Source organism: Lithobates pipiens, unplaced genomic scaffold (assembly GCF_037356315.1).
Source record: "Lithobates pipiens isolate NorthernLeopardFrog02 unplaced genomic scaffold, aLitPip1_a1.2 Scaffold_13, whole genome shotgun sequence".
Taxonomy (NCBI): Eukaryota; Metazoa; Chordata; class Amphibia; order Anura; family Ranidae; genus Lithobates; species Lithobates pipiens.
The window spans coordinates 140,345,300-140,372,658 of NW_027507718.1; the positions used below are offsets into that span (position 1 = coordinate 140,345,300).

At 44.5% G+C, this 27,359-nt stretch overlaps 1 protein-coding gene across 1 annotated transcript in view; it reads left to right on the forward strand.

Moving 5' to 3' along the window:
* The window catches only part of KISS1R (KISS1 receptor), a 235,098-nt gene that overhangs the window by 114,669 nt on the left and 93,070 nt on the right, over positions 1–27,359 (forward strand). Inside the window, exon 3 of the mRNA XM_077475650.1 lies at positions 14,616–14,751. Within this exon, the coding sequence (XP_077331776.1) occupies positions 14,616–14,751 (136 nt within the window). The remainder of the gene's footprint in view (positions 1–14,615; positions 14,752–27,359) is intronic.

A 27,359-nucleotide genomic window follows, 5' to 3' on the forward strand; every position in this document is an offset into this window, starting at 1 on the left:
GCTATCTGCCCCAGTGCCATCCACCCCAGTGCTACCTGCCCCCAGTGCCATCCACCCCAGTGCTACCTGCCCCCAGTGCCATCCACCCCAGTGCTACCTGCCCCTAGTGCCATCCACCCCAGTGCTACCTGCCCCTAGTGCCATCCACCCCAGTGCTACCTGCCCCCAGTGCCATCCACCCCAGTGCTACCTGCCCCCAGTGCCATCCACCCCAGTGCCCCCAGTGCCATCCACCCCAGTGCCACCTGCCGTCAGTGCCACCTGCCCCCAGTGCCACCTGCCCCCAGTGCCACCTGCCCCCAGTGCCACCTGCCGTCAGTGCCACCTGCCGTCAGTGCCACGTGTCATCAGTGCCACATAGTGCCATCTGTCATCAGTGCCACGTATCAGTGCCATTTGTCATCAGTGCTACCTGTCAGTGTCACGTGCCATCTGTTGTCAGTGTCACGTGTCATCAATGCCACTTATCAGTGCCATCTGTCATCAGTGTCACGCGTCATCGGTGCCATGTATTAGTGCCATCTGTCATCGGTGGCACATATTAGTGCCACGTATTAGTGCCATCTGTCATCGGTGCCACGTTTCAGTGCCACGTGTCATCAGTGCCACGTATTAGTGCCACGTGTCATCAGTGCCACGTATAAGTGCCACGCGTCATCAGTGCCACATATTAGTGCCATCTGTCATCAGTGCCACATATTAGTGCCATCTGTCATCAGTGCCACCTGTCATCATTGCCACGTATCAGTGCCATCTGTCATCAGTGTCACGTGTCATTGTCCTGGTGCTTCAAAAGTGTAATAAATAGTCAACAAGTTAGATGTGTAACTTATGTTCCTAGAACACATGATGGCGCTACCTGCATGTTGGGCCTCTCTATGTGGCCAGGCTGTGAAAAAGTCCCACACATGTGGTATTGTAATACTCAGGAGGAGTAGCAGAATTTTTTGGGGGGTGTCATTTGTGGTATACACATGCCACGTGAGAGAAATAACCTATTACAATGACAATTTTGTGGAGAAAAAAAAAAAAATGAAAAATCTCAATTTTGCAAAGAATTGTGGGAAAAAAATGACAACATCAAAAAGCTCACTATACCTCTTACTAAATACCTTGGAATGTCTACTTTCCAAAAAGGGGTCATTTGGGGGGTATTTGTACTTTCCTGACTTGTTCGGGTCACAAGAAGCGAGATAGGCCACCAGTACATCAGATGTGATCAATTTTGTGCGATTCGCACCACAGCTTGTAGACTCTCTAACTTTCACAAAGACCAAATAATATCCACTAATTTGGGTTATTTTTACCAAAGACATGTAGCAGTATAAATTGTGACCAAAATTTATGAAGAAAAATTAATAATTTGCATAATTCTGTCACAGAAACAAAGAAATATGCGTTTTTTTAAAAAAATTTCGGTCTTTTTTCATTTATAGCGCAAAAAATAAAAACCCCAGAGGTGATCAAATACCACCAAAAGAAAGCTCTATTTGTGGGAAAAAAAGGACAAAAAATTCATTTGGGTACAGTGTTGCATGACTGAGTAATTGTCATTCAAATTGTGAGAGCACCGAAAGCTGAAAATTGGTCTGGGCAGGAAGGTGTTTAAGTGCCCTGTAAGCAAGTGGTTATGGTGAATTTACTATGAGTAGTTGCACATATGATATTTGTTAAAGTGGCAAATTATTGATTGTTAATGAGAGGGTTATTACATAGTTACATAGTTACGTTGATAATACATTTTTTTGCTAAATGAGTGTAAGAAGTGTACTAGGTGTAGGGCGGCACAGTGGCACAGTGGCGTAGTGGTTAGCACTCTCACCTAGCAGTAAGAAGGGTTGCTGGTTCGTATCCCAACCACGACACCACCTGCCTGAAGTTTGCATGTTCTCCCTGTGCCTGCGTGGGTTTCCTCCGGGTACTCTGGTTTCCTCCCACACTCCAAAGACATGCAGGTAGGTTTATTGGCTTCTGTCCAAAATTGGCCCTAGTATATGAATGGGGACCTTGGATTGTGGGCTCCTTGAGGGTAGGGACCAATGTGAGTGTGCAATGTACAGGGATAGGGACAATTGTAGACACTCAGGTTGAACTGGTTGAACTGGATGGACTGGTGTCTTTATTCAACCTTACTAACTATGTAACTATGTAACAGAAGAGCACACGGCAGGTAACAGGAAGCTAACACACAAAGGTTGATCAGCAGGGTTGGCCTGCAGTGCACAGGTTAATATAGAGCTCCCTGATATGAGCTAGGGTGGAGCCATGCCAGAGGATGGATTACAAAAGCAGATAGGTGAGGGTCGGCTGATCTCTAGATGAACACATGGGAACAGGTAAGCAGACAAACTATTGCATAACCATGACACTAACAGGATATCTGTAGCAATAAAGTTGTCACGTTAGTGGTGTCAATGAACACATCGATGGAATTTTGAATAAGACTATTTAAAGAAGAAAAAAATATTTTTTCCATTATATTTTCTAATTTTTTAATACCATGCATGGTCCAAAATTTCCAATAGAGTGATTTGTGTGTGGATTGAATGGATGGTGCGAATGAATACATATGTTAGACATCAATTTTAATTGTTTGTAATGGAGGAGTTAATTATATTGAATTTTTGTACTATTTATCTGTGGTGTGAGAGTTATCAATAAGAATTTTGTTATATCCTCTTTGAAGAATATCTTTTTGGAAATTTCCAGTGCTTTTTATTCAGAGGGTTACAACCCTGGGTGGGTTGTTTATTGTTTTTGACACCAATTACCCCCGACTGACGGTGTGTACAGATCATTTAATAGGGTGACTGAATAGGGTTAATCCCCTTAACCCCATCGATCTGGACAAGATTAGGATTAGTCAAGGTGTTCTTGCCTTTTTTCTTTATCAGACCAAAATCTTGTAGAGTGAGAATTCTCACTTTATCCCTTGAGTTAATCCTCTTTTTAATGCATGCCAATATTCTGTTTGCTTTGTTAGCAGCAGCTTGGCATTGCATGCCATTGCTGAGCCTATCATCTACTAGGACCCCAGGTCCTAGTAGATGATTGCAGACTGGACCTGCACCGTGAGGTTGAAGTGTGGGATTGCTCTCACCTGGAGCAGCTTGGCTTTGCTTTCTACCAGACTCTAAGGCCCATTTGTAAGCGTAAGAAGGCCGAGTAGGAAGAGGTGAATTTGTTACATAGTTACACAGTAGGTTGAAAAAAAGACATCCATCAAGTCCATCCTATGTGTGTAATTTTATGTCAGTATTACATGGTATATCCCTGTATGTTGTGGTCGTTCAGGTGCCTATCTAATAGTTTTTTATTTTAGAAATTATCGATGTTCCCAGAGGAAAGCACTGACTGTGGAAGAGAATTCCACGTCCTAACCCCTCTCAAGCATCTCTTCTCCAGAGAGAATAAGTTCAGTGCTCATAACCTTTCCTCATAACTAAGGTCCTCCAGTCCCTTTATTAGCTATGTTACCCTTGCATGTCATCCCCAGGTCCCTTTCCATCCTAGATTCTTCCAGATGATTTCCCCTTAGTGAGTAGATTGCATTCAACTATTTTTTTTTCGTTGTAAATTCTTTTTATTAAGGGTTTTTTTTTTAAACACAGAAAAAGATACATACAAACATTGAACATAATAAACATTCAGCACTACAATTCCCAGCACCATTGTACAATGCAACTCCCATACCAAATAATAACAGACATCAGAAATCCTTCCATATTAAACCCTAGTAAAGGGGAAAAAAGGGGGGGGGAAGGGGGAGGACATATACAATGTACAATCATTATATACAGTATGATATCCCCAAATAGTAAAAGAGGTTTTAGGTTCCCATCTAGGCTTACACAAGCCTCACTACCCGCCACATGGTTCATCTATTCACCAGGAAGCAATTAATCTGTTGCAGTTGAATTATCATCTATCCAGCCACCCCACACCTTTTTAAACGTATCTGGTACCCCTCTACTGAGATATGTAGCTTCATACTGCGGTAGAGCCTTGTTAATCAATGCCTTCCAGGCCATGAGGGCAGGAGCCAGCGGTTTCTGCCACAATAAGATAATCACTTTGTGAGCATAGTACAGGAGCAATGTTGAGTAGAGTACAGATCATAATTTTGGGTGCTAATGTGTCCACCAAGCCCAACAAACAAATTTCAATAGATGGTGCAATAGCAATTGTAGTTACCGACCTAACAGTCCATCACACCCACTCAGAACCACCGGATGTGCAGGCAGAGACAAAAAATATGCAAAAAATCTGCTCCAAGTGCATCACACCTCCAGCAGTTCGAGAGGTGCGTAGAAAAAAATCCTTGCTAATTTAGCGTGGGTGTAGTATATCCTATGAAGAAACGAACTGTATCAGGTGATCACGGGTGCGACACCAGTCTGGCAAATGTGGTGCTCCAGACATCATCCCAGTCATCATTGTCAAGCTGCGGGAAATCCAGCATTCAGGCAGCATAACAGGATGTGAGAGGCTTTGTAGTGTCAGTGAACAGTTCCTCCGAACCCATCACATTAAGTCTGACTGCTGCAACTGGGGAATGATATAGTAGTGCAATCCATTGAAGAAATATAGGTCCAAACCCAAGCCGCTACAGCATGTCTTGCATATAGCTCCAATCCACGGAGTCAAAAGCCTTTTCTAAATCTAAAAATACTAATATTCCTCCTTTGGTAATCTCAGGGCCTAGCTGTATATGGGTATATACCCTTCTCAGGTTTATATCAGTGGATTTCCAGGCATGAACCCCATTTGGTCTTCAAACACTAACTGGGATATAACTGACATAAGCCTGTTGGCCAACATTTTTGTAAGGATTTTAAGATCCATATTCAGTAATGAGATCGGCCTATATGAGGCGCAGTGGAGGGGGTCCTTGTCTGGCTTGGCTATAAGTACAATATGTGCTTCGTACATTGAGGGAGGCAGCTGGCCCGTTTTTAAGCATTCCTGATAAAGGGCCAACAAACGCAGTGAGATAGATTCCATATGTTGCCTATACCACTCAGCAGGCAGGCCATCTGGGCCTAGTGCCTTACGGTTTGGGAAGGATGCTACTGCTACAACAAGTTCTTGCATTCATATTTTTGCCATCCAAATGCATTATTTAAAAATGTTTTACAATAAACCTCATTTGCCATGTAGTTGCCCACCCCATGAATTTGTTCAGATCTTCTTGCAATGTTTCCACATCCTGTGGAGAAGTTATTGCCCTGCTTAGCTTAGTATCATCCGGAAATACAGAGATTGAGCTGTTTATCCCATCCTCCGGGTCATTTATGAATGAATTAAATAAAATTGGTCCCAGGACAAAACTCTGGGGGAGCCCACTTTCCACCCCCCCCCCCCATTCCGAGTACTCCCCATTTATCACTACCCTCTGAATTCGTCCCTGTAGCCAGCTTTCAATCCATGTGCTCACCCTATGGTCCATGCCAACGGACCTTACTTTATACAGTAAACGATGAGGAATTGTATCAAATTCTTTTTCAAAATCCAGATACACCATGTCTACAGGCCTTCCTTTATCAAGTTGCCAGCTCACCTCCTCATAGAAGGTTAATAGATTGGTTTAGCAAGAATGATTCTTCATGAATCCGTGCTGATTACTGCTAATGATATCGATGTCATTACTAAAATCTTGTATATAGTACCTTTTCATCCCCTCCAAGAGCTTGCATACAATTGATGTTAGGCTAACTGGTCTGTAATTCCTAGGGATGTATCTTGGCCCTTTATTGGTGTTACATTAGCTTTTCTCCAATCAGCCATTATCATTCTAGTCAGTAAAAAACTTATAAAAAATCCTAAAAATTAGGAACAATGTTCTGGCAATTACTTAACTGACTTCCATAAGGACACTCGGGTGCAAGCCATCTGATCCTAGTGACTTATTAATGTTACGTTTTTCAAGTCTATTTCTAATTCTGTCCTCTGTTAGCCATGAGGGTGCTTCCTGTGATATGTCATGAGGATAAACATTGCAGCTTTGGTTACCGATTCTCTCAATAAGACTCAGGAGAAGAACAAATTCAATACCTTTGCCATCTCTCCATCCTTAGTAACCAGATTGCCTTCATAATTCTTTATGGGACCAATATGATCTGACCGCCCTTTCTTACAATTTATATACTTAAAGAATTTCTTGGGATTTTCTTTTACTCTCCTCCACTATGTGCCTTTTGTCTTCTATCTTAGCCGCTCTGATTGCACCCTTACATTTCTTGTTGCATTCTTTGTAAAGTTGGAATTCTGATGATGATCTCTCAGCCGTGCATTTTTTAAGGCCTTCTCCTTTGCTTTTATATGCATTTTTATGTTGGAGTTAAGCCACCCAGGACTTTTATTAGCTCTTTTAAATTTATTTCTGATTGGGATGCCCATTTTTCCTTTGTGTTTTTTGTTCCTAAGATTTTATCCCAATTATTATCTTTTAGCAAGGATCCTAGTTTAGGGAAGTTGGCTCTTTTGACATTTAGTGTCTTTGTATTCCCCTTATGTTTCCTATTTGTGTGATTTATACTAAAACAAATTGACCTGTGATCGTTATTTCCTAAATTGCCCCATTTTTCCACATCTGTGATCAGATCTGTATTGTTGGTAATCAGTAGGTCTAGTAATGCTTTGTTTCTAGCTGGTACTTTTACCATCTGACCCATGAAATTGTCCTGCAAAACATTTAGTGTTGTCACATGAAAAGATATAAAAAATATTTACACAAATGTGAGGGGTGTACTCACTTTTGTGAAATACTGTGTCAGTTCTAATGGCCTTTACACCCAAGAGGTTTTTGAATTTATTAAAACACAGAGGTGATGTCAGGGCTGGCTTAGCCCTTCCTTCTATGGGCTGGCTGCTCAGCTGTTGGTTAATTGCCAGCTCTCATCTCTCTCCACAGTTACCAGCTGTCCCTGATGATGCTCTTCTGACCTGCCTACTTAAAGCTGTCCAGATCACTTCACCTCTGCCTTCACCTTGGTCACATCACAAGAAACCATCTCCTGCGGTTCTGTTTAAAGACTGGCTTGCTGACATCCCTTCTGGCTCCTTATCCTGCTTGCTGTTGTTCTACTTTGGATCCCTGACTTCTGGCCGATTAGCCGATCTGGTTATTGAACTCTGGCCTGGCTGACTACTCATTCCGGTTATTCGACTCTGGCTATGCTTTGACTACGCTTTTTCTATTTACCTTTTTATTTTTACTTAATAAACAAGTGTGATTTAATTGTACTTCTGTCTCGGTCTGATTCATGGTTTGACAGGTGAACTACATTGGGAACATGAACTGAATAATTGAGTAGGAATGCAAACAGAATGATGGCAGTGATTGTTGAATTACATTCTTGAGCATCTCTATTATGTTGATGTAATGACTAGGGATGAGCCGAACACCAAAGGGTTTGGGTCCGCAGCAGAACATGCGAACAGGCAAAACATTTTTCGTACATATGAACACCATTAAAGTCTATGGGACACGAATTATCAAAAGTGCTAATTTTAAATGCTTATATGCAAGTTATTGTCATAAAAAGTGTTTGGGAACCTGGGTCCTGCCCCAGGGGACATGTATCAATGCAAAAAAAGTTTTAAAAACACCCATTTTTTTGGGAGCAGTGATTTTAATAATGCTTAAAGTGAAACAATAAAAGTGACATATTCCGTTAAATTTTTGACCTGAGGGACGTCTATAGTATGCCTGTAAAGTGGCGCATGTTTCTCGTGTTTACAACAGTCCCTGCATAAAATGACATTTCTAAAGGAAAAAAGTCATTTAAAAATACTTGCGGCTATAATGAATTGTCGGTCCCGGCAATACACATAAAAGTCATTGAAAAAAGTCATGGGATGCCCCCAAGGTCCATTGCCAGGCCCTTTGGGTTTGGTATGAATATTAAGGGGACAACCGAACCAAATATTTTTTTTTATATTGCGTGGGGGTCCCCCCAAATTCCATACTGCTTCCAGGAAGCAGGCAAAAGAGGGGGGCGAGAGAGCGGCCACCCCCCTCCTGACCCGCACCAGGCCACATGTCCTAAACATGGGGAGGGTGCTTTGGGGTAGCCCCCCAAAGCACCATGTCCCCACATTGATGGGGACAAGGGCCTCATCCCCACAACCCTTGCCCGGTGGTTGTGGGGGTCTGCAGGCGGGGGCCCTTTCGGAAACTGGAAGCCCCTTTAACAAGGGGACCCCCAAATTCCGGCCTCCCCCTGTGTGAAATGGTAATGGGGTACAAACATACCCCTACCATTTCACCAAAAAGTGTGAAAATGGCAAAAATTATATGACACGACTTGGGACATGTCCTTTATTAAAAAATAAAAACAGGTGCTCGGGTACTCTGATGGGCTGTTGACAGGTACTCGGGTACTCTGATGGCCTGGTGACAGGTACTTGGGTACTCTGATGGGCTGGTGACAGGTGCTCGGGTACTCTGATGGACTGTGACAGGTACTCGGGTACTCTGATGGACTGGTGACAGGTACTCAGGTACTCTGATGGCCTGGTGACAGGTACAGGGCTACTCTGATGGGCTGGTGACAGGTACTTGGGTACTCTGATGCGCTGGTGACAGGTACTCGGGTACTGTGATGGGCTGGTAACAGGTACTCGGGTACTCTGATGGCCTGGTGACTGGTATTTGGGTACTCTGAAGGGGTGGTGATAGGTACTCAGGTACTCATATGGACTGTGACAGGTACTCAGATGAACTGTGACAGGTACACAGGTACTCATATGGATTGTGACAGGTACTCAGATGGACTGGGACAGGTACTCGGGTACTCAGGTACTCAGATGGACTGGGACAGGTACTCGGGTACTCAGGTACTCAGATGGACTGGGACAGGTACTCTGATGGACTGTGACAGGTACTTAGGTACTCTGATAGACTGTGATAGGTACTCGGGTACTCTGATGGACTGTGTGACAGGTACTCGGGTACTCTGATGGGCTGGGACAGGTACTCGGGTACTCTGATGGAGTGTGACAGGTACTCTGATGGACTGTGACAGGTACTCTGATGGACTGTGACAGGTACTCTGATGGACTGTGACAGGTACTCGGGTACTCTGATGGACTGTGACAGGTACTCTGATGGACTGTGTCAGGTACTTGGGTACTCTGATGGACTGTGACGGGTACTCGGGTACTCTGATGGACTGTGACGGGTACTCGGGTACTCTGATGGACTGTGACAAGTACTCGGGTACTCTGATGGACTGTGACAGGTACTCGGGTACTCTGATGGATTGTGACAGGTACTCAGGTATTCTGATGGACTGTGAGTGACAGGTACTATGATGGGTGGTGGCAGGTCCTCTTTATTGGGGGGGCAATCAGTGTGTGTTGGTGTACACTGTAGGCGGTAACGAGATGTTACCGCAATCTCCTTCTCACACACGATCTGTGTGTGAGGAGGAGAACTCGGTAACATTTCATTACCGCGGTTTGTTTACATTTAGTGATCAAATGTGAAAGGATCACAGCCGATCACATGGTAAACAGCCACCGGCCAATGGCTGTTTCCCGGGAACACGCCGCCACCAACGTGCACGCGCTCGCGTGTATGCACCGTGCACAGTGGGGGTGGAACTATCTATGATCGGCCGTGACTTCACCACAGCCGATCACGTGGTAAACAGCTATACCCAATGGCTGTTCCCTCCCCTTGGTGGCAAACGGTGTCTCCGTGACACGCCGCCACCGAAGGCACAGGGATGCGCGCACACAATCGCGTGCATTCCCTGTTTAAATGGGAGGACGTCATATGACACCCTCCCGCCACAAGAGCCGCGCTGCCTGCCCGTCATTTGACGGCCGGCAGTCGGCAACTAGTTTATTAGGCAGCTCCGGGGGTCTTCTTCTGACTTCGGGGGTCTTCTTGCGACTTCTCCACGCCTCTTCTGCCGCTCTTCAGTTCTTCTGCCGGGCTCCTCCGCAATCTTTTTCCAGCTCTTTTACTAGCATTGGCCCGGTCTTCTCATTCGTCTCCTTCTTTCTTCTTTTTCCTCTTTCTTCTCTTTCTTCTTCTTTCTTCTTCTTTCTTCCTTCTTCTTCTACCGATGTTGTATTGCATCGCAACTCCGGGACTGTGACATCATAAGAGGTGGGTCACCATGTGACATCACCTGTGGACCTCGCCCCTTATGCCTATATAAGTCGCCGTGCAACGTGTCCCCGGCATTACAGCCGGAGAGAGCGTCATGTCAACATCGGAAGAAGAGAAGAAGGAAGAAGGCGGCGGCGACGAATGAGAAGACCGGGCCAATGCTAGTAAAAGAGCTGGAAGAAGGAGGAGCCTGGCAGAAGAACCGAAGAGCGGGAGAAGAGGCGGGAAAGTGTGGAGAAGTCAGAAGAAGACCCCCGAAGTTGGAAGAAGAGCCCCATACGATGACGAACAAGAAAGCCGGGCTCCTCTGCTAGCAAAAGAGCGGCAAAAGAGCAGAATATAGCGGAGGAGCCCGGTGAGAAGACCCCCAAAGTCGGAAGAAGACCCCCGGAGCTGCCTAATAAACTACTTTAAAAACCTGTAGTGTTTTTTTTTTGTTACACTTTTTCCCCCAGGTGAATGGGTTGGGGTACGATGTACCCCATACTCATTCACATAGGCTGGGGGGGCTGGGATCTGGTGGGCCCCTTATTAAAGGGGGCTCCCGGATTCCGATAAGCCCTCACCTGCAGACCCCGACAACCAACGGGCAGGTTTGTCGAGAAGAGCTCCTTGTCCTCATCAACATGGGGACAAGTGTTTTGGGGTACCCATACCAGGCAACGGGGCTAGCAAGGTGTCAATCTCGCCGATGGAGGTGGCGACATTGACTTCCTTCTCTAGTCCCGTCGTACCTGAAGTCACGTTCAAAATGAACAGACTTTACTCTGTGTGTGGGCAAGTCCGTTCATTTGGAAAGTCCGGCGGACCTCCGCCAAAAGTCCAGTGGATTGTCCGCTGGAAAAGTCAGTTCATGTGTGGGCAAGTCCGCTCGTTCAGAAAGTCCGGCGGACCTCCGCCGGACTAAGTCCACCGGATTGTCTGATCGTGTGTACGCGGCATAACAGCTCCCTAGCTGGCTGCTGAATGTAAAAAAAGGAGTAGGTATCCTGGGAGGTTTCATTTACCAATAATGAGTGTGACCATATTTGGTAAATTACATCATCCAGGATCCCGGGTCATGGCCATATTTGATCAATGAAATCACGCATGATAGCCAACCCATTTGTTTACATTGAGCAGCAGTGAGCAGTCATCTGCATCAGACATTTTTGTTGCTCACTGTAATTGACAAGTATCTGCATTGCTTGATAACATGATAGACTTGTAAGGGCTTGTACAGTGCCGTGCGAAAGTATTCGGCCCCCTTGAACTTTTCAACCTTTTGCCACATTTCAGGCTTCAAACATAGATATAAAATTAAATTTTTTTGTGAAGAATCACCAACAAGTGGGACACAATTGTGAAGTGGAACGAAATCTATTGGATAATTTAAACTTTTTTAGCAAATAAAAAACTGAAAAGTGGTGCTGCTAAATTATTCAGCCCCTTTACTTTCAGTGCAGCAAACTCACTCCAGAAGTTCAGAGAGGATCTCTGAATGATCCAATGTTGTCCTAAATGACTGATGGTGATAAATAGAATCCACCTGTGTGTAATCAAGTCTCTGTATAAATGCACCTGCTCTGTGATAGTCTCAGGGTTCTGTTGAAAGCGCAGAGAGCATCATGAAGACCAAGGAACACACCAGGCAGGTCCGTAATATTGTTGTGGGGAAGTTTCAAGCCGGATTTGGATACAAAAGATTTCCCAAGCTTTAAACATCCCAAGGAGCACTGTGCAAGCGATCATTTTAAAATGGAAGGAGTATCAGACCACTGCAAATCTACCAAGACCTGGCCGTCCCTCTAAACTTTCAGCTCAGACAAGGAGAAGACTGATCAGAGATGCAGCCAAGAGGCCCATGATCACTCTGGATGAACTGCAGAGAACTACAGCTGAGGTGGGAGAGTCTGTCCATAGGACAACAATCAGTCGTACACTGCACAAATCTGGCCTTTATGGAAGAGTGGCAAGAAGAAAGCCATTTCTCAAAGATATCCAAAAAAAATTCTCGTCTAAAGTTTGCCACAAGCCACCTGGGAGACACACCAAACATGTGGAAGAAGGTGCTCTGGTCAGATGAAACCAAAATCAAACTTTTTGCCCACAATGCAAAACGATATGTTTGGCGTAAAAGCAACACAGCTCATCACCCTCAACACACCATCCCCATTGTCAAACATGGTGGTGGCAGCATCATGGTTTGGGCCTGCTTTTCTTCAGCAGGGACAGGGAAGATGGTTAAAATTGAGGGGAAGATGGATGCAGCCAAATACAGGACCATTCTGGATGAAAACCTGTTGGAGTCTGCAAAAGACCTGAAACTGGGACGGAGATTTATCTTCCAACAAGACAATGATCCCAAACATACAGCAAAATCTACAAAGGAATGGTTCACAAATAAACGTATCCAGGTGTTAGAATGGCCAAGTCAAAGTCCAGACCTGAATCCAATCGAGAATCTGTGGAAAGAGCTGAAAACTGCTGTTCACAAACGCTCTCCATCCAACCTCACTGAGCTCGAGCTGTTTTGCAAGGAAGAATGGGCAAGAATTTCAGTCTCTTGATGTGCAAAACTGATAGAGACATACCCCAAGCGACTTGCAGCTGTAATCGCAGCAAAAGGTGGCTCTACAAAGTATTAACGGAAGGAGGCTGAATAATTTTGCACGCCCCACTTTTCATTTTTTTATTAGTTAAAAAAGTTTCAAAAATCCAATAGATTTCGTTCCACTTCACAATTGTGTCCCACTTGTTGGTGATTCTTCACAAAAAATTAAAATTTTATATCTTTATGTTTGAAGCCTGAAATATGGCAAAAGGTTGAAAAGTTCAAGGGGGCTGAATACGTTCGCAAGGCACTGTAAGTCAATCATGTTATAGCATTTTAAGATCCATATATATCCAAAGGTGAACAGATAATGATATAATTGTCTGGCAGTTATTGGGGTATGCAGGACATGTGTTTGTCATGATTCAATACCTTAGAGGCCTGACATGCATTGAGTAAATCATCATATATATTGATGCATGCCCTTTTTTTCAACACACGGTTGTACTTTCCGACAGAAAATGTGCGATCGGATCGCGTTGTCGGAAAATCCAATCGTGCGTGGCCTCCATTGGACTTTTTCCATCGGAATTTCCGACACACAAAGTTTGAGAGCTGAATCTAAAATTTTCTGACAACAAAAATCCAATCATTTAAATTCCAAAGGACAAAGTGCCATGCATGCTCAGAATAAATTACGAGACTAAAGCTATTGTCTACTGCCCTCTTTATAGTCCTGTCGTAATGCTGCAGAGGTGATGGTTCATATAGACTACAATTTTTTTTAAAGGATTGAAGTTGACCGTGATGATTTTGTCCACATGCACTCCAGAAGAAGACAAAAGATGTCTGAAATGCGTTGAGTTATTCATGTGGATTTTTCCATTTTCTAACTTCTACGTACATTGTAAAACGGATTTGCAATTTTGTCTGTTACCTTTTGATTATGATCATATGTATGCTTTTTTTTTAGCCATTCATCATAAACAGATCTTTTTGATTGTATGGAATTAGTTTTACCAATTTTTTTTTTGTGAATGTTCCCCTAAAACTCCTCTGCTACACAACCACTAGGAGAGGGATTCCGGGAAGTGGCACTTGACCTTATTAACATGGTGACAAGGTGCTTTGCCAGGAGCATGGGCCCTGGCATAGTTCAAAAGGATGTGGGTTTTTTTGAAGAGGAAGCCCCGATATATAAAACGGACAGTACACTTTTTTTATTTATAAAACAGTGTGAGATTCCTTTTAATATTTCAACCAGACCATTATTTAGGCATGCAACCTGAATACCATCCCTAATTCTAAGCTAGGTTTGACCAACAAAGCAACAAAATGCTAAGTTTAAAAATAATGATTCTATTAGAGGTATTGCTTTGGGTGTGCAATTTTTGATCAAATCTGGCCACTTCTGCAGCCGATTTTAAAAAGTAATGAAGTTAGTAGTTGATTTTTGTTATTTTCCAACTATAAATTATTAATATTTATACACAGTAAATCATAATAAATGTGCAATTCCTGCTTCACTAACAAAGATTTCAGAGACTTTTTAATTTTAAGCTATAGTTTAAGTTATAATTTTCCACATAATATATACTATTGAAAAAAAATAGGAAATTCTCTTCTTATTATCTCAAAACAAAAACACATTATAACTATTCCTATTGTATCTGTCTAGACGTGCTGTCTAACATTTTTTTTTGCAATGTTTAGATAAATTGTATAAATTGTATCTTTTCAGCACTCTCCATAACAGGGCTTTGGCTACAGTTCTGCTGGAACACATTCCAGTAACGCTCACTTACTTGTCAAGAGTGATATGAAGAGTATAACAGCTAATTCATTTTTAAGCATAGGAATTCTAATGTACATAATGTTGAAAGTGAATGGATACCAATTGCCTCTGTATTTTAAGAACTTTTATTTCTATTGTCACTTCTGGATGCTTTATTCTAGGTCTCCGTACAAGCTACCTGTGCGACCTTAACTGCTATGAGCGTGGATCGTTGGTATGTGACTGTGTACCCCTTGCGATCTTTGCGTCAGAGGACTCCCCGTGTGGCTGCTACTGTCAGCATCGGAATCTGGATTGGTAATTATGTACTTCCATTCATATTTCATTACCCAAAAATGCTATAAGGGTAAACATGTGATGCAAGATAAATGACCCCCCAGCAAATGATGTATAGGCAATAGGGATGATATTTGCATTTGGTAAAGCGTTGGGTTCAAGGCGAACCCAGCCTCTGGCAGACTGGCTGAACTCAAGTGGCAATTTGTCTTCCAAAATTCATTACAGTGATAATGCACTGCCTTTGAACTTTGGTCATCATGGTAAGAACCAACAGCGCTTTGATATGCACCAGCCACCTCTATATGAGGAAGGGGGGGGGGGGGGTGCTCAAAGCAGCCATCAAGTCAATGCAAGTCACTCACGGGTCACTCAAACCCTGACCCAGAAAAACAAAAAAAATCCTAGCACTCTAGCAACACAGCTAGGGGGTGCTACATAAGCAACCTTGAAGCAACCAATTTGGAATTTGTCAGTTGAAAGTTCTAAGTAAATAGAACACTGATTAGTGAATCCATGACATGCCTTATAGTTGCCAGAGGAATAAAGGCAGCAGAGAGGTGAAGACTGGAGGTGTCGGCTGCAACAGGTTATGCTCTGGCTGCTAGTGATGGAGCTGGAGATGAAAGAAGAACTTGCATATGGTCCAGGTTGGCATAACAACGATCCTGCATAATATGGTCTTGGTTTGGTTCCTGGGATTCAATCCTAAACCATCAGTTGCATAGGATCATCAGCCAGAAGCAAGGCCTCCAAAAATCCTATGGCCCGAACAATCTGCCAGGAAGGTTAATTAAATAAACTTACATGTGAGCAAGGCATGTGGGATCCCCATGGGTGCAGAATCTGTAGGTCAATTGGTGTTTCTCTAGTAGTGTAGCGGTGCCCCCGTAGGGGCTGCTTGAACACTCTTGCGCTTGGTTTATCTCTTCAGCCAGGCATGTAATATTTTCCACAGCCAGGCACACGTAGGCTTGTTTCTTGAACAATCAGTCCTGGGAGTTTTGGATGTTTTTGATGTTTATTTGAGAACTTACATAGGGAAGGGTAGATAGTGGGATACTCCAGATTCAACAAATTACAAGGACAACTGCTTCATCCTGACTGTGGAATTCCTATCTTCAGCAACATGCACTCTTAAGCAATTCTTCTATGAGACAAAGAGACTATTGCTCTTCAGGACACTAGCCAGTATACCCTTTCTGCTGCACCCAGTAGCTGACTTTCCTAGCACAGAGGGGGTAGCCCACAAAAGAGTCACAAACAGATCCTTCGTCAGCTCTTCAGAACACATGGATCAGCTCTCCAGCCTCCAGGCCTCCAGCCTGAGGTCACATAGCGGCAGGCGCTGAGGAGCGCAAGACATCTCTCCTCACTGGACTCTTCTCTCCCAGCAAAGACCACTTCCTGTGTCTCCTCATTGAATATCAATTCCCCTTTCCAGCATGCGTAGGGCCCTTTTGCCTGCAATTGGCTGGGGTGGCATCCATATTCATGCTTCTGATCTGCATGAGTCACTCCTGTCCATCCAACAGTTCTCAAAACTGCCTGGATACAGGTGAGTCACTGCAAGATCCAGTAACACTTGTTAAACACACAGGAATCTCTGGATACACCAATTCAGTCTACCTGTTAAGCAGGAAAATGACTATAATTTATCATGTTTCCTGTTTAGGGGGAGACCACACTATATTAACTATATAATTCCCAGCAACCTACCTAGGAGGATGCTATACTAGGATCCCTTACAGAGGTTGTACTTACGCCTGTGCTGACCCCAGGTTACAATTCCTAGATTTACCTACGCTAATGTGTGGATACAAACCCACATTAGCAGAAGCACAATTGTATTCCAGTGGCAGCAATGGTGACAGGAACCATGCTAGGGAGAGTGACTAAGTAGTGCAGAGCACACAGAAGCAGGCTGGGATACAGAGCAAGATCCCAGCACATGAGTGAATAGCATATTAGACCAGGTAGCAGGACTGCACACCTCCCCAGAGCAGACTGAAACACAGTGAAGACCAAGAAGAATAGAAGCACAAGCCAGACATCTCCAATTTTTTGAGTGTCTTGTGGATGTTTCTTCTGATTTATGTTTGTATGTCTTGCCATTTAGTCCCTTATCAGGACAACCTTGTTACATAGTTAGTAAGGTTGAATAAAGACGGCAGTCCATCCTGAGTGAGTGTCTACAATTGTCCCTATCCCTGTACATTGCACACTTAAGTCCCTACCCTCAAGGAGCCCACAATCCAAGGGCCCCATTCATATACTAGGGCCAATTTGGGACAGAAGCCAATTAACCTACCTACATGTCTTTGGAGTGTGGGAGGAAACCAGAGTACCCAGAGGAAACCCACGCAGGCACAGGGAGAACATGCAAACTCCAGGCAGGTAGTGTCGTGGTTGGGATTCAAACCAGAGACCCTTTTTACTGCTAGGTGAGAGTGCTAACCACTACACCACTGTGCCACCTTGTGTTGAATACATCTCCTGGCCCTCTGGCTCTGTCAGTAGCTCTGACTCTTTTATCAGATATACTCCTAAGCTCAGGAACAGGGTGGCTGGATACTAGGGTTGAGGTTCACGTCCATGCAGGATTTGCACTGAACTCTGTATGTTTGCAATTCACACATGAGGTGAACTAAAGGCTAGATTTGGCCAGACCCTTATCATGCACCTTTCCCTTCTGACAAAGCACCTTGTACCTATTGTGCTACTTTATTTATAAGGGCAGAGGCCTGTTCCCCACATCCATTGCCTGGTGGGTTGGGTATACGTGTGTGTGTGGGGGGGGGGGAGGTGTTCAGAGATGTAGATACTTTTTTTCCTGGGGGGGGGGGCAGTTCAGGGCTTACAAATGTAAAGGCATCATTTACACTTCTATGTTGGGGGAGGTACAGTAAAAACATGTCACAGCAGAGTGGGGCCATGAGACTTTGCAATGCAGCGCAGCAATAATTATCCCCAGCCCACTGGGTTGAACTACAAAAAACTTACCGTATGAGCCAGGCTTTAGATCTCATTCATATTCTAAATGCCCCCGCGGAATGGAAAATATACCATGAATACTTACAACCAGGATCCCAGATGTTCCAATTTTTGTCAGCTGCTCAGTCTGTTCACCTGAGTGATGGGTTGAAAGGGCCACTGCTGTTAACATGTATTTGCACATCCAGTAGTCTCCATGTTTAAGCTCCGGGGGACAAATCAAAACACATTGGCATGTGGCCTGGCAGGAACATTACATTACATTACCATAGGACTCTGTGGATGTGTGGCACCAGGGATTTTTTTCCCTTCAGTGACTACAGGAGCTGGGGTGAGCTCCATGCCTTGCCGGCACTCCTGCAGCACATTCGGTATCATCTACATTACTCCCCACATCGACTAAGCCTGAGTACACACTAACAAACTGGATCACAGGGGTTACCTGCTGTGAGGGACACATTTCTGACCTTGGATGCAGAGAGATTTTATCCAAGGGCAAAAATGTATCCCTGCAGGTCACCACTGGATGTGCAGATACACGTGGATACATGTTTACAGCAGCAGACAGCCTTGGCTCTTTTCAGCCCATCACTCAGGTGTACAGGTTGAGCAGATATTGGAACATCTGAGATCCTGGGTGTAAGTATTTGCAGAATACTTGCTGCACCATGGTTATGTAAGATGTATGAATGAGACCTAAGACTGGAGTTTAGCTAACCTTACTGTGCAAGCTGAGCAGGTGCAAGGGGCAACATATTGTGGTAGGCAGTAAATTCAGTGATTTATTTAAACCTTAAAAAACGGTGTCCTAAGAAATCTTATGAAATGTTTTAAGAGATAAAAAAAAAATGCTATGCACTGCCACCTTCCACAGGATGGTGTAGTATGTAGTGTATGTAGTAAACCCAGCTTTTGAACTTGTACCTACAAGTAAGCCTATAGTAACACTTACCTGTAGGTATGGCACAGTGTTGTAGTGGTTAGCACTCTCACCTAGCCGTAAAAAAGGGTCCCTGGTTTGAATCCTAACCAGAACACCTGCCTGGAGTTTGCATGTTCTCCCTGTGCCTGCGTGGGTTTCCTCTGGGTACTCCAGTTTCCTTCCACACTCCAAAGACATGCAGGTAGGTTAATTAGCTTCTGTCCCAAATTGGCCCTAGTGTATGAATGGGGACCTTGGATTGTGGGCTCCTTGAGGGTAGGGACTGATGTGAGTGTACAATGTACAGGGATAGGGACAATTGTAGACACTCACTCAGGTTGAACTGGATGGACTGGTGTCTATTATTCAACCTTACTAACTATGTACAGTGAATATCTCTTAAACATATGGTGTTTAGGAAATACTCACATGGAAAACATCTGGTGATGTCACCAGTGCATTCGCTCTGAAGGGAGGGCATACTGCTTGGTTGTACTTCTCCTGGGGAGGAGTGCAGTTCATTCTGCACTTTTGTGACCCATTTTTAGCCAACAGCTAGCTATAGCCCGCTGTCAGCTGACATCGCTCAGAAATATCCTGTGGAAATATCCTAACTTCTTTTTTTTTTTTATTCTTTATTTATGGATTGCAGGTAATACAGAAACATACTGAGCAAAACATGTTACTCCTCTTTCCTTAGTACCGATTAATACACATATTACAGTAAACAGATCAATTAGTAAAATATTATGCAATAACATTATCACTGTGAGTACCCTACATCTACGACTCTGGCTCTCCCACCCAGCTGGCTGCCCAGCGGTATATTGACGTCTGGGTCTCTCCCCGAGACAGGTCCCTTTCAGGCCGTCCTGGAGAGATCCCCTGCGGTGCTGCACCTTGCCGCCAATGGGGAGAACCCCAGAGTTGCCATTCCTCGGTAAGGAAGATGAGGAAATATTGTGACAAAACCTTGACAATCACTAGTTTTTGCTAAGTTGAGGGGAAGGGGAAGAGTGGGGGGAGGGAAAGGGGAAAAATGGGGAGGGGAGGGGTAGGAGCGGGGGAGAGCAGAGCAAGAGGAGAAAAAACAGTGGGGGAGGGGAGGGGGTAAAGTGGACCAAAGCGGTCTAAGTGAGGCGAGATGGGGCGGGGAGACTCCAGTGGTTCCCTCTAGCCGGGTCCTCCCTTCACTTCGCACCATGGGACTCACAGATAAGTCTTATATTCAGCAGAAAACCTGAAAAGGTTCCAGGGCAACCAGCGGGCGTCGTGTTCCTCCTCCCTATCCCCTATGGCCGCCGTCAGCTGTTCCATACGATAGATGTCGCTAATCCTTGCGAACCATTGTGTTACTGCCGGTGAGGACTGTTGCTTCCACATACTAGGTACGCATGGCCTGGCTGCATTCAAAAGGTGTTTCAATAGGGATTTACGGTATCGTTTCCCAGACATAGGAGTTAGGTTAAGGAAAATCGCAGCTGGGTTATCCCGAAGGTCAAACGAGGTGAGGTCATGAGTGATCTTAAGGACTTGTCTCCAAAACTGGGTTAACTGCGGGCATTCCCAAAAGATATGAATCAACGTACCTGCTTGCGTACCACATCGCCAGCACATGGGGCTGTGTCCCGGAAACATGGCAGCTAGGACCGTGGGGGTCCTGTACCAGCGAGTCAAAATTTTGTAAGTGATTTCTTGATATTTGCTACACAAGGAAGACTTGTGAGCAAAAAGGAGTGCACGGTTCTTTTGGTCCATCGAAAATTTAACACAGAGGTCTCTCTCCCACTTTCTAATGAACGGCGGGTCCCCCTGTGAGGAATGGTCCAAGAGGATGCCATACGATTGTGATAGTGAACCGCGGATCGGTCCCTCTCCCACGCACATTTCCTCGAACGGGGTTAAAGATCTGCGGAAGCGGCCACTGTGTGGCAATGATTTGAGGAAGTGGGAAAGTTGGGCCAGTTTCCACCTGCCTAACGCGGTGTTCCCTAGCGTCCCATATAAAACAGAGGGATCCCTCCAGTCCGCTGTTACCAAAAAGTGGGAGGTCCGAGCTAGGTCCTTGTCTTGATGAAGTCGGAAAGGATTTGTCGGATGTGCCTGGCACAAAGTGAGGGTGTCCCACTATGGGGGTCAAGGGTTAGGGAAATCCCGGCACTCCTGCCAGTTTGAAATATCTAGTTCCCGTAGCGTGGGCTCAATAAGGGGATGTACCCGAGTCCTCTCGGGCAGGCTAGTCCCACTCCAAGGCAATCCCTCAATAGGGCACGAGACCGATTCACGCTCCAGTCGGACCCAAAGTTTACCCGCCCCGTGTCTGCACCAGTCTACCGTCCTATTCATGTGAACCGCCGTATAGTATAATGCGGGGTCCGGAAGCCCTACCCCCTCCCCTGTGCTTCGATCGTTGGAGCAATGTCCGGCTAAGTCTCGACGGTCTATTCCACCACATGTACTTGGTAAACATGGAACGCAACGCTCTAAAAAAAGATTGGGGGATCTTTATAGGTAGGGCTTGCAAAAGGTATAATAACCTTGGCATTACGTTCATTTTGAGTACATTACACCTACCAAACCAGGAGGTTGCCAAATTTGACCACCTTTCCAGGTCCGCGGTGAACATCTTCAAAAGGGGTTGAAAGTTCAGCCGAAAAATAAGGTTTGGGTCCGGGGGGATCTTGGTGCCTAAATATTGGATCGCTTGGGTCGCCCAGCGGAAGGGGAAATTTTTGCTCGTTTGGGCCTGGGTGGTGGAGGATAAGGAGACGTTAAGTGCCTCCGATTTCTGTAGATTAATCTTGAAATCTGAAAGCTTTCCGTAACGTCTTATTTCCGATAAGAGTACCGGTAGCGAAGTGTGAGGGTCGGAAATATAAAACAATAGGTCGTCCGCATTCCCCATTAGTTCCGGTGCTAGGTAACCCCAGTTTTAAACCAGGAATGGAGAGGAGAGACTTTAAGAGCCTGCGGGAAAAGGGGTATATGCAGGTATCACATTTTTTACAATCTAATGTCTGGCCAACAGTGACTACTCTGACTCAACAAGGGGGCCAATTTGAAGTGAAGGTGTGGCAGGCAATGCAGCTCCGGCACTTTTTTGAGTCATTAGGTCCAGCAATAAACTATAAACAAGATCTAACTAGATTTGAAATTTACTGTGAAGAGAAGGAACCTCTGTCTCGAACGATATCAAAGATCTATACATTGCTTATAGCCCCCCCAGATAATTATGAGATGCCATGCTTTGTAAAGTGGGAAAGGGACTTGGATAGGACATTCTCATTAGATCAACGTCAGAGGATGATATACCTCTCGTTAAACACATCAATCTGTACTGGAATTCAGGAATTGAATTACAAACTGTTGACGAGGTGGTATTATACCCCATCGAAGCTCCAGAGGTTTTCCCCTGGAGCATCAGATCAATGTTGGAGGTGCAACGGGGGACGGGGGACTTTACTACATATTTTCTGGACATGTCCCAGGATCAAACAGTATTGGAAAGACGTGCAAAAAATTATGCAAAAATTTACAGAATATCCAATAACGGAGGACCCGGCTTTTTTCTTGTTGCACCTCTCACATATCCCAATAAGAAAATATAAGGGCTTGGTATTGTGTCACATGGTTAATGAGGCTAAGGGTTGCATTGCTCGTTCCTGGAAAGACTCTAAACCACCAACAATAACAATGTGGTTAAATAAAGTGAGGAAGGTAGGGGCTGTGGAAGATTTAATATACTCGGCCCAAGACAGAAGCGAGCAATATGCCAGGATATGGGCGGGATGGAATGTGTTCCTCTCTTCAGAAGAGGGAAAGAAACTGCTAGGGAATAGGGAAAGATAAGGAGATCACCATGTAGTGGGAATAAGTAAATTTTATGGGCTGGAAGCAGAAGGGGTGTTCTTTTTTTTTTTTTTTTTTTTTTTTTTTTTTTTTTTCGGAGGGTGGGAGGGAAGGGGGGGAAAAAAAAAAAAACTAAAATAAAAGGAGGGAAAGTGGAAGACGTAAAAACAGTAGAGATAAATAAGAAATGGGCTCTCAGTTATGCAAACCAGGGAAATGGTATTTTTGGTAGAGATTAAAAGGGACTGAGCACCGACGAAAGTTTGTATGTATTTATGAAAATGTATGTAACTGGACTATGTAACCTCCTTGAAGTTTAAATAAAGAATATTTAAAAAAGAAAAAAAAAAAAAAAATAGGTCGTCTGCAAAGGCAGCAACCTTGTGGTGGAATGACAGTGTTTCTAACCCCTTGATGTCGGCGTTAAGTTTAATGTGTTGAAGGAGAGGTTCAAGGGAAAGAACGAATAGAAGGGGGGACAGCGGGCACCCCTGCCTTGTACCATTACTAATTGTAAAGCGAGCTGAGGTGGCTCCGTTAGCTCTAACTACCGCTGAAGGGGACGAGTAAAGGGCCGCTATGCAGGAAATCATAGAAGGCAGTAGACCTAGGTGTCTCAGGGTGGCCAGGAGAAAAGGCCAGCTCACCCTGTCAAACGCCTTTTCGGCATCCACTGATAAAAACATAATTGGTACTTTAAGGCGCTTGGCGCTGGCTATTACATCAATAGTCCTCGTTGTGCTGTCTCTGGCTTCTCTACCGTGGATGAAATCCACTTGATCTACGGGTACCAGTCGCTGAAGAACAGGTGCAAGCCTCTCCGCCAGTATTTTTGTAAACAGCTTGAGGTCACAATTCAGTAATGAGATGGGCCGGTAACTCGAGCAGAGCAGCGGGTCCTTCTCCGGTTTGGGTATGACCGAAATACTGGCCTGCAGGAGGTCCGGCGGGACACTCTGGCCTTCCAGTATGGCATTGAAGGCAGCGATAAATGGCGTGGCTAGCAGGGATTGGAATGTGAAATATCCTAACTTTAAAGTCAGGTTTCATCCAGATGCCTGGACCAGTAGCTCACTCAACCTTTCAGTGAGTTGCAGAGACCCTGAGCCAGCTGCTCCCACCCCCTCCATGGCCTGGCATTCCAGTGAGCTTGGGGGATGGGGGGGGGCACAGCCAGGGACTGACAGGCACCACTCTTTGCACACTGAAGGCAGAGAACTGAGTGATCAGTGGTTTTTAATCGCTCTGTTTTTGGTCTTTGAAGCAGCTGGGGACAGATGCAATATTGGATTGATGCTCCATCCACCTAGGTAAGTATAATTTAAAAAAAAAAATCTCTTTTAACCACTTAACGACTGGCGCACGACAGCTGCTGCCACAACCAAGATATCCATCTCTTCAGGCGCCGTTCGTGTGTACAATAATGGTGGTCTCCGCGGCAGGTTCACCGCGAGATTACCGTTAGCGGCGGTGGGAGAGGTGCCACCCCCCCTCCAGCCGCTCTCCCATGCCCTCCACCACTTACCGGAGCCGTCGTTAGGAGCAGAAGCGATCGGGTCCTGTCTGTGCCTGGGTATAGAGACGAGTGAGGCTAAGATGGCTCTATAACATAGAGGGGTAGAAGCGACGTCAAAACTTCACTTCCGCCCATACCTCTTAAAGGCAAATTTTTTCAATGTAATTTTTTCAAATTACTTATTTTTTATTTTTTTTTGTTTTATTGCATTTAAGTCCAAATATGAGATATGAGGACTTTTTGACCTGTCATGCTTTTTTCTATTACAAGGGATGTTTACATTCCTTGTAATAGGAATAAAAGTGATAATTTTTTTTTTTAAAACAGTGTAAAAATAAATATAATCAATTAAAAGAAATAAGAATTTTTTTTTTTTAAAACACGCCGTACCGACGAGCTCGCGCACAGAAGCAAACACATACGTGAGTAGCGCCCGCATATGAAAACGCTAGTCAAACCACGCATGTGAGGTATCGCCACGATCGGTAGAGTGGGAGCAATAATTCTAATAATTCCTAGACCTCCTCTGTAATGCAAACCATGCAACCTGTAGAATTTTTTAAATGTCGATTTTTGAGGGTAAAAGTTTGATGCCATTCCACGAGTGGGCGCAATTTTGAAGCGTGGCATGTTGGGTATCAATTTACTTTAACATTATCTTTCACAATGTAAAAAAAAATTGGGCTAATTTTACTGTTGTCTTATTTTGTTATTCACAAAAGTGAATTTTTTCCCAAAAAAGTGCGCTTGTAAGACCACTGCACAAATACGGTGTGAAAAAAAGTATTGCAATGACCGCCAATTTATTCTCTAGGGTGTTAGAAAGAAAACTATATATATTGTGGGGGAGTTCTAAGTAATTTTCTAACAAAAAAAAAACAGTTTTAAACATGAAAACACAGAGTCTGAAAAAGATGCTTGGTCCTTAAGTAGTTAAAAGGGAAAAAAATCACCCTCTCCCTCCTAAGAGCCCTCCATCCCCAAGCAGAGATTCCCACTGTAAAATATCTCCCACACTCAAATATCCCCGCAAAAATTAAACCACCTTGTCTCTAAACCAACCCCCAAAGCAAAAATATCTCCCTCAGTTAACACCCTCTCCCCAGCAAAAAATCCTAATTATGAAGAAAATCTCCTTTCTTCCAATGAAACTCCCTCCCATAAGCAAATCCCTGCGATTAACCACCTTCTGTAAACTTCTCTACAAGAAATCCCCCCTTCTCCAAAAGAAAACCCACCCCTCTTTCCTTAACTCCCCCACCAAAAGAGAATCCCCCGGGCTGGAATTCTCACATTCTCCTTCCCAAAGCTGAAAATTAAAGCCTCCCCACTTACCAGACCTCAGATTCAGCACGACACAGAAGTAGGAAAATCTCTGCATCTCCCTTCGGCTGTGTCATATGATACCTTGAGGAGGAGTCTACGAGTTCCCTCAATTGTGCACTGTCAATCGCAGTAATTTCATGCTTTTCAGGGGGACCTCTTATTAAACTGAGGGGATGGGGCACAATAGAATGGGGGCTGTGTATGTGACTGCTGAGCGGTTCTGCAGCGATACTACAAAGAGTGACAAACGCAATTTAAAAAAAAGTATTATAACTGGTGTGATAGACCAGTGGCCCCCCAAAACGACCGATTGAAACGGGGTGTTATATACCTTCTTCCACATACATACTGCACTTCTCTAGAGACTTTTGTCACAGGGTCATTTAAAAAATGACAGGCAGAGGAAGAGGCAGGCCCTTCCGCAGGGGTGGTAGGGGTAGGGTAGGAGCAACAGGCTTGAGCCAAAGTGGGAAATTGCAGAAGGTGCGTTCGATTACGTCAAAGGACGCACCAGACTTGGTTGAGTGGCTCACTCAGCCTTACTCTTCTGCACCCTCCTCATCCTCTCGATCTGCACCCTCTTCTTCGAGGCATCAACCATGTATGGTCACATCTGGCGCTCCCAGGTAGTGATGGACGAACTTCCGACGGGACTATAAGCGACTATTGATTGGTTTGTGCAAAAGTTATAGCGTTTACAAAATAGGGATAGTTTTATGGCATTTTTATTAATTATGTTTTATTATTTATTTTTTTACTAGTAATGGTGGCGATCAGCGATTTTTATTGTGACTGCGACATTATGGCGGACACATCGGACATTTTTGACACATTTTTGGCCTCATTGTCAGTTATACAGCAATCATTGCTATATAAATGCAGTGATTCCTGTGTAAATGACACTGGCAGTGAAGGGGTTAACCAGTGGGTGGCAGTGTAGGGGTTAAGTGTTCCTAGGGGTGTGTTACTAATTGTGGGGAGTTGGGCTTTCATTTAGTGAACACTGATCTCTGCTCCAATCACATGGAGCAGAGATCAGCGTCACTAGTTGCTAGGCAGAATGGAGAAATGCTGTTTACAACAGCACTTCTCCATTCAGCCGTCCCGTGAGACGATTGCAGGTATGCCCGCGGCGATCGAGTCCGCGGGACCCGCCACCGGACTCACAGGGGTCCAGACCGGACTCACGGGGGTCCTGACCGGCACGCAAGCTCGTCGCCGCTGGCGCGCTCGCAATGGCAGGGCGGCATTAAAGATTGGACATACCTGTACGCCAATATGCCTGCCCGTGCCCTTCTGCCAACATATATCGGCGTGCGCTGGTCGGGAACCGGTTAACCACTACAATACTGGGCACTTTCACCCCCTTCCTTCCCAGCCCAATTTTCAGCTTTCATCACTCTTGCACTTTTAATGGCAATTGCGCGGTCATGCTACACTGTACCCAAATGACATTTTTATCATTTTGTTCGCACAAATAGAGCTTTATTTTGGTGGTATTTATTCATGACTCCGTTTTTTATTTTTTGCGATATAAAAAAAACAATATTTTCTTTTTTCTATTTTAAAAGAAATCCAATAAAATCTAATTTTGTCATAAATTTAAGCCAAAATGTATTCTGCTACATGTTTTTGGTAAAAAAATTCCGTTAAGTGTATAATAATTGGTTTGTGTGATCACGGACATATGTACGCAAATGATCATGTACATATGTGTGCAGGTGATCATGTACATATGTGTGCAGATAATCACTGGAACATGTGATTTTAGTGGGACATATGTGGGGGACATGTGTTTTTTTATTTGGGGATATGTCTTTTTATTGTTCGGGGACATGTGTGTTTTGGGGACATGTGTGGTGACGTGTATTGTGGTGACATGTGTGTTTACACTGTGTGATGACACTAGACTAGTGATCAGTGAGTAAAAAGCTGTAAAAACAGCTCATACTCACTGATCCCCAGCCGGCTGCAGCGATCTGCTCTCCTCTCCTCAGCGACGACTTCCGTGTGAGGAGAGGA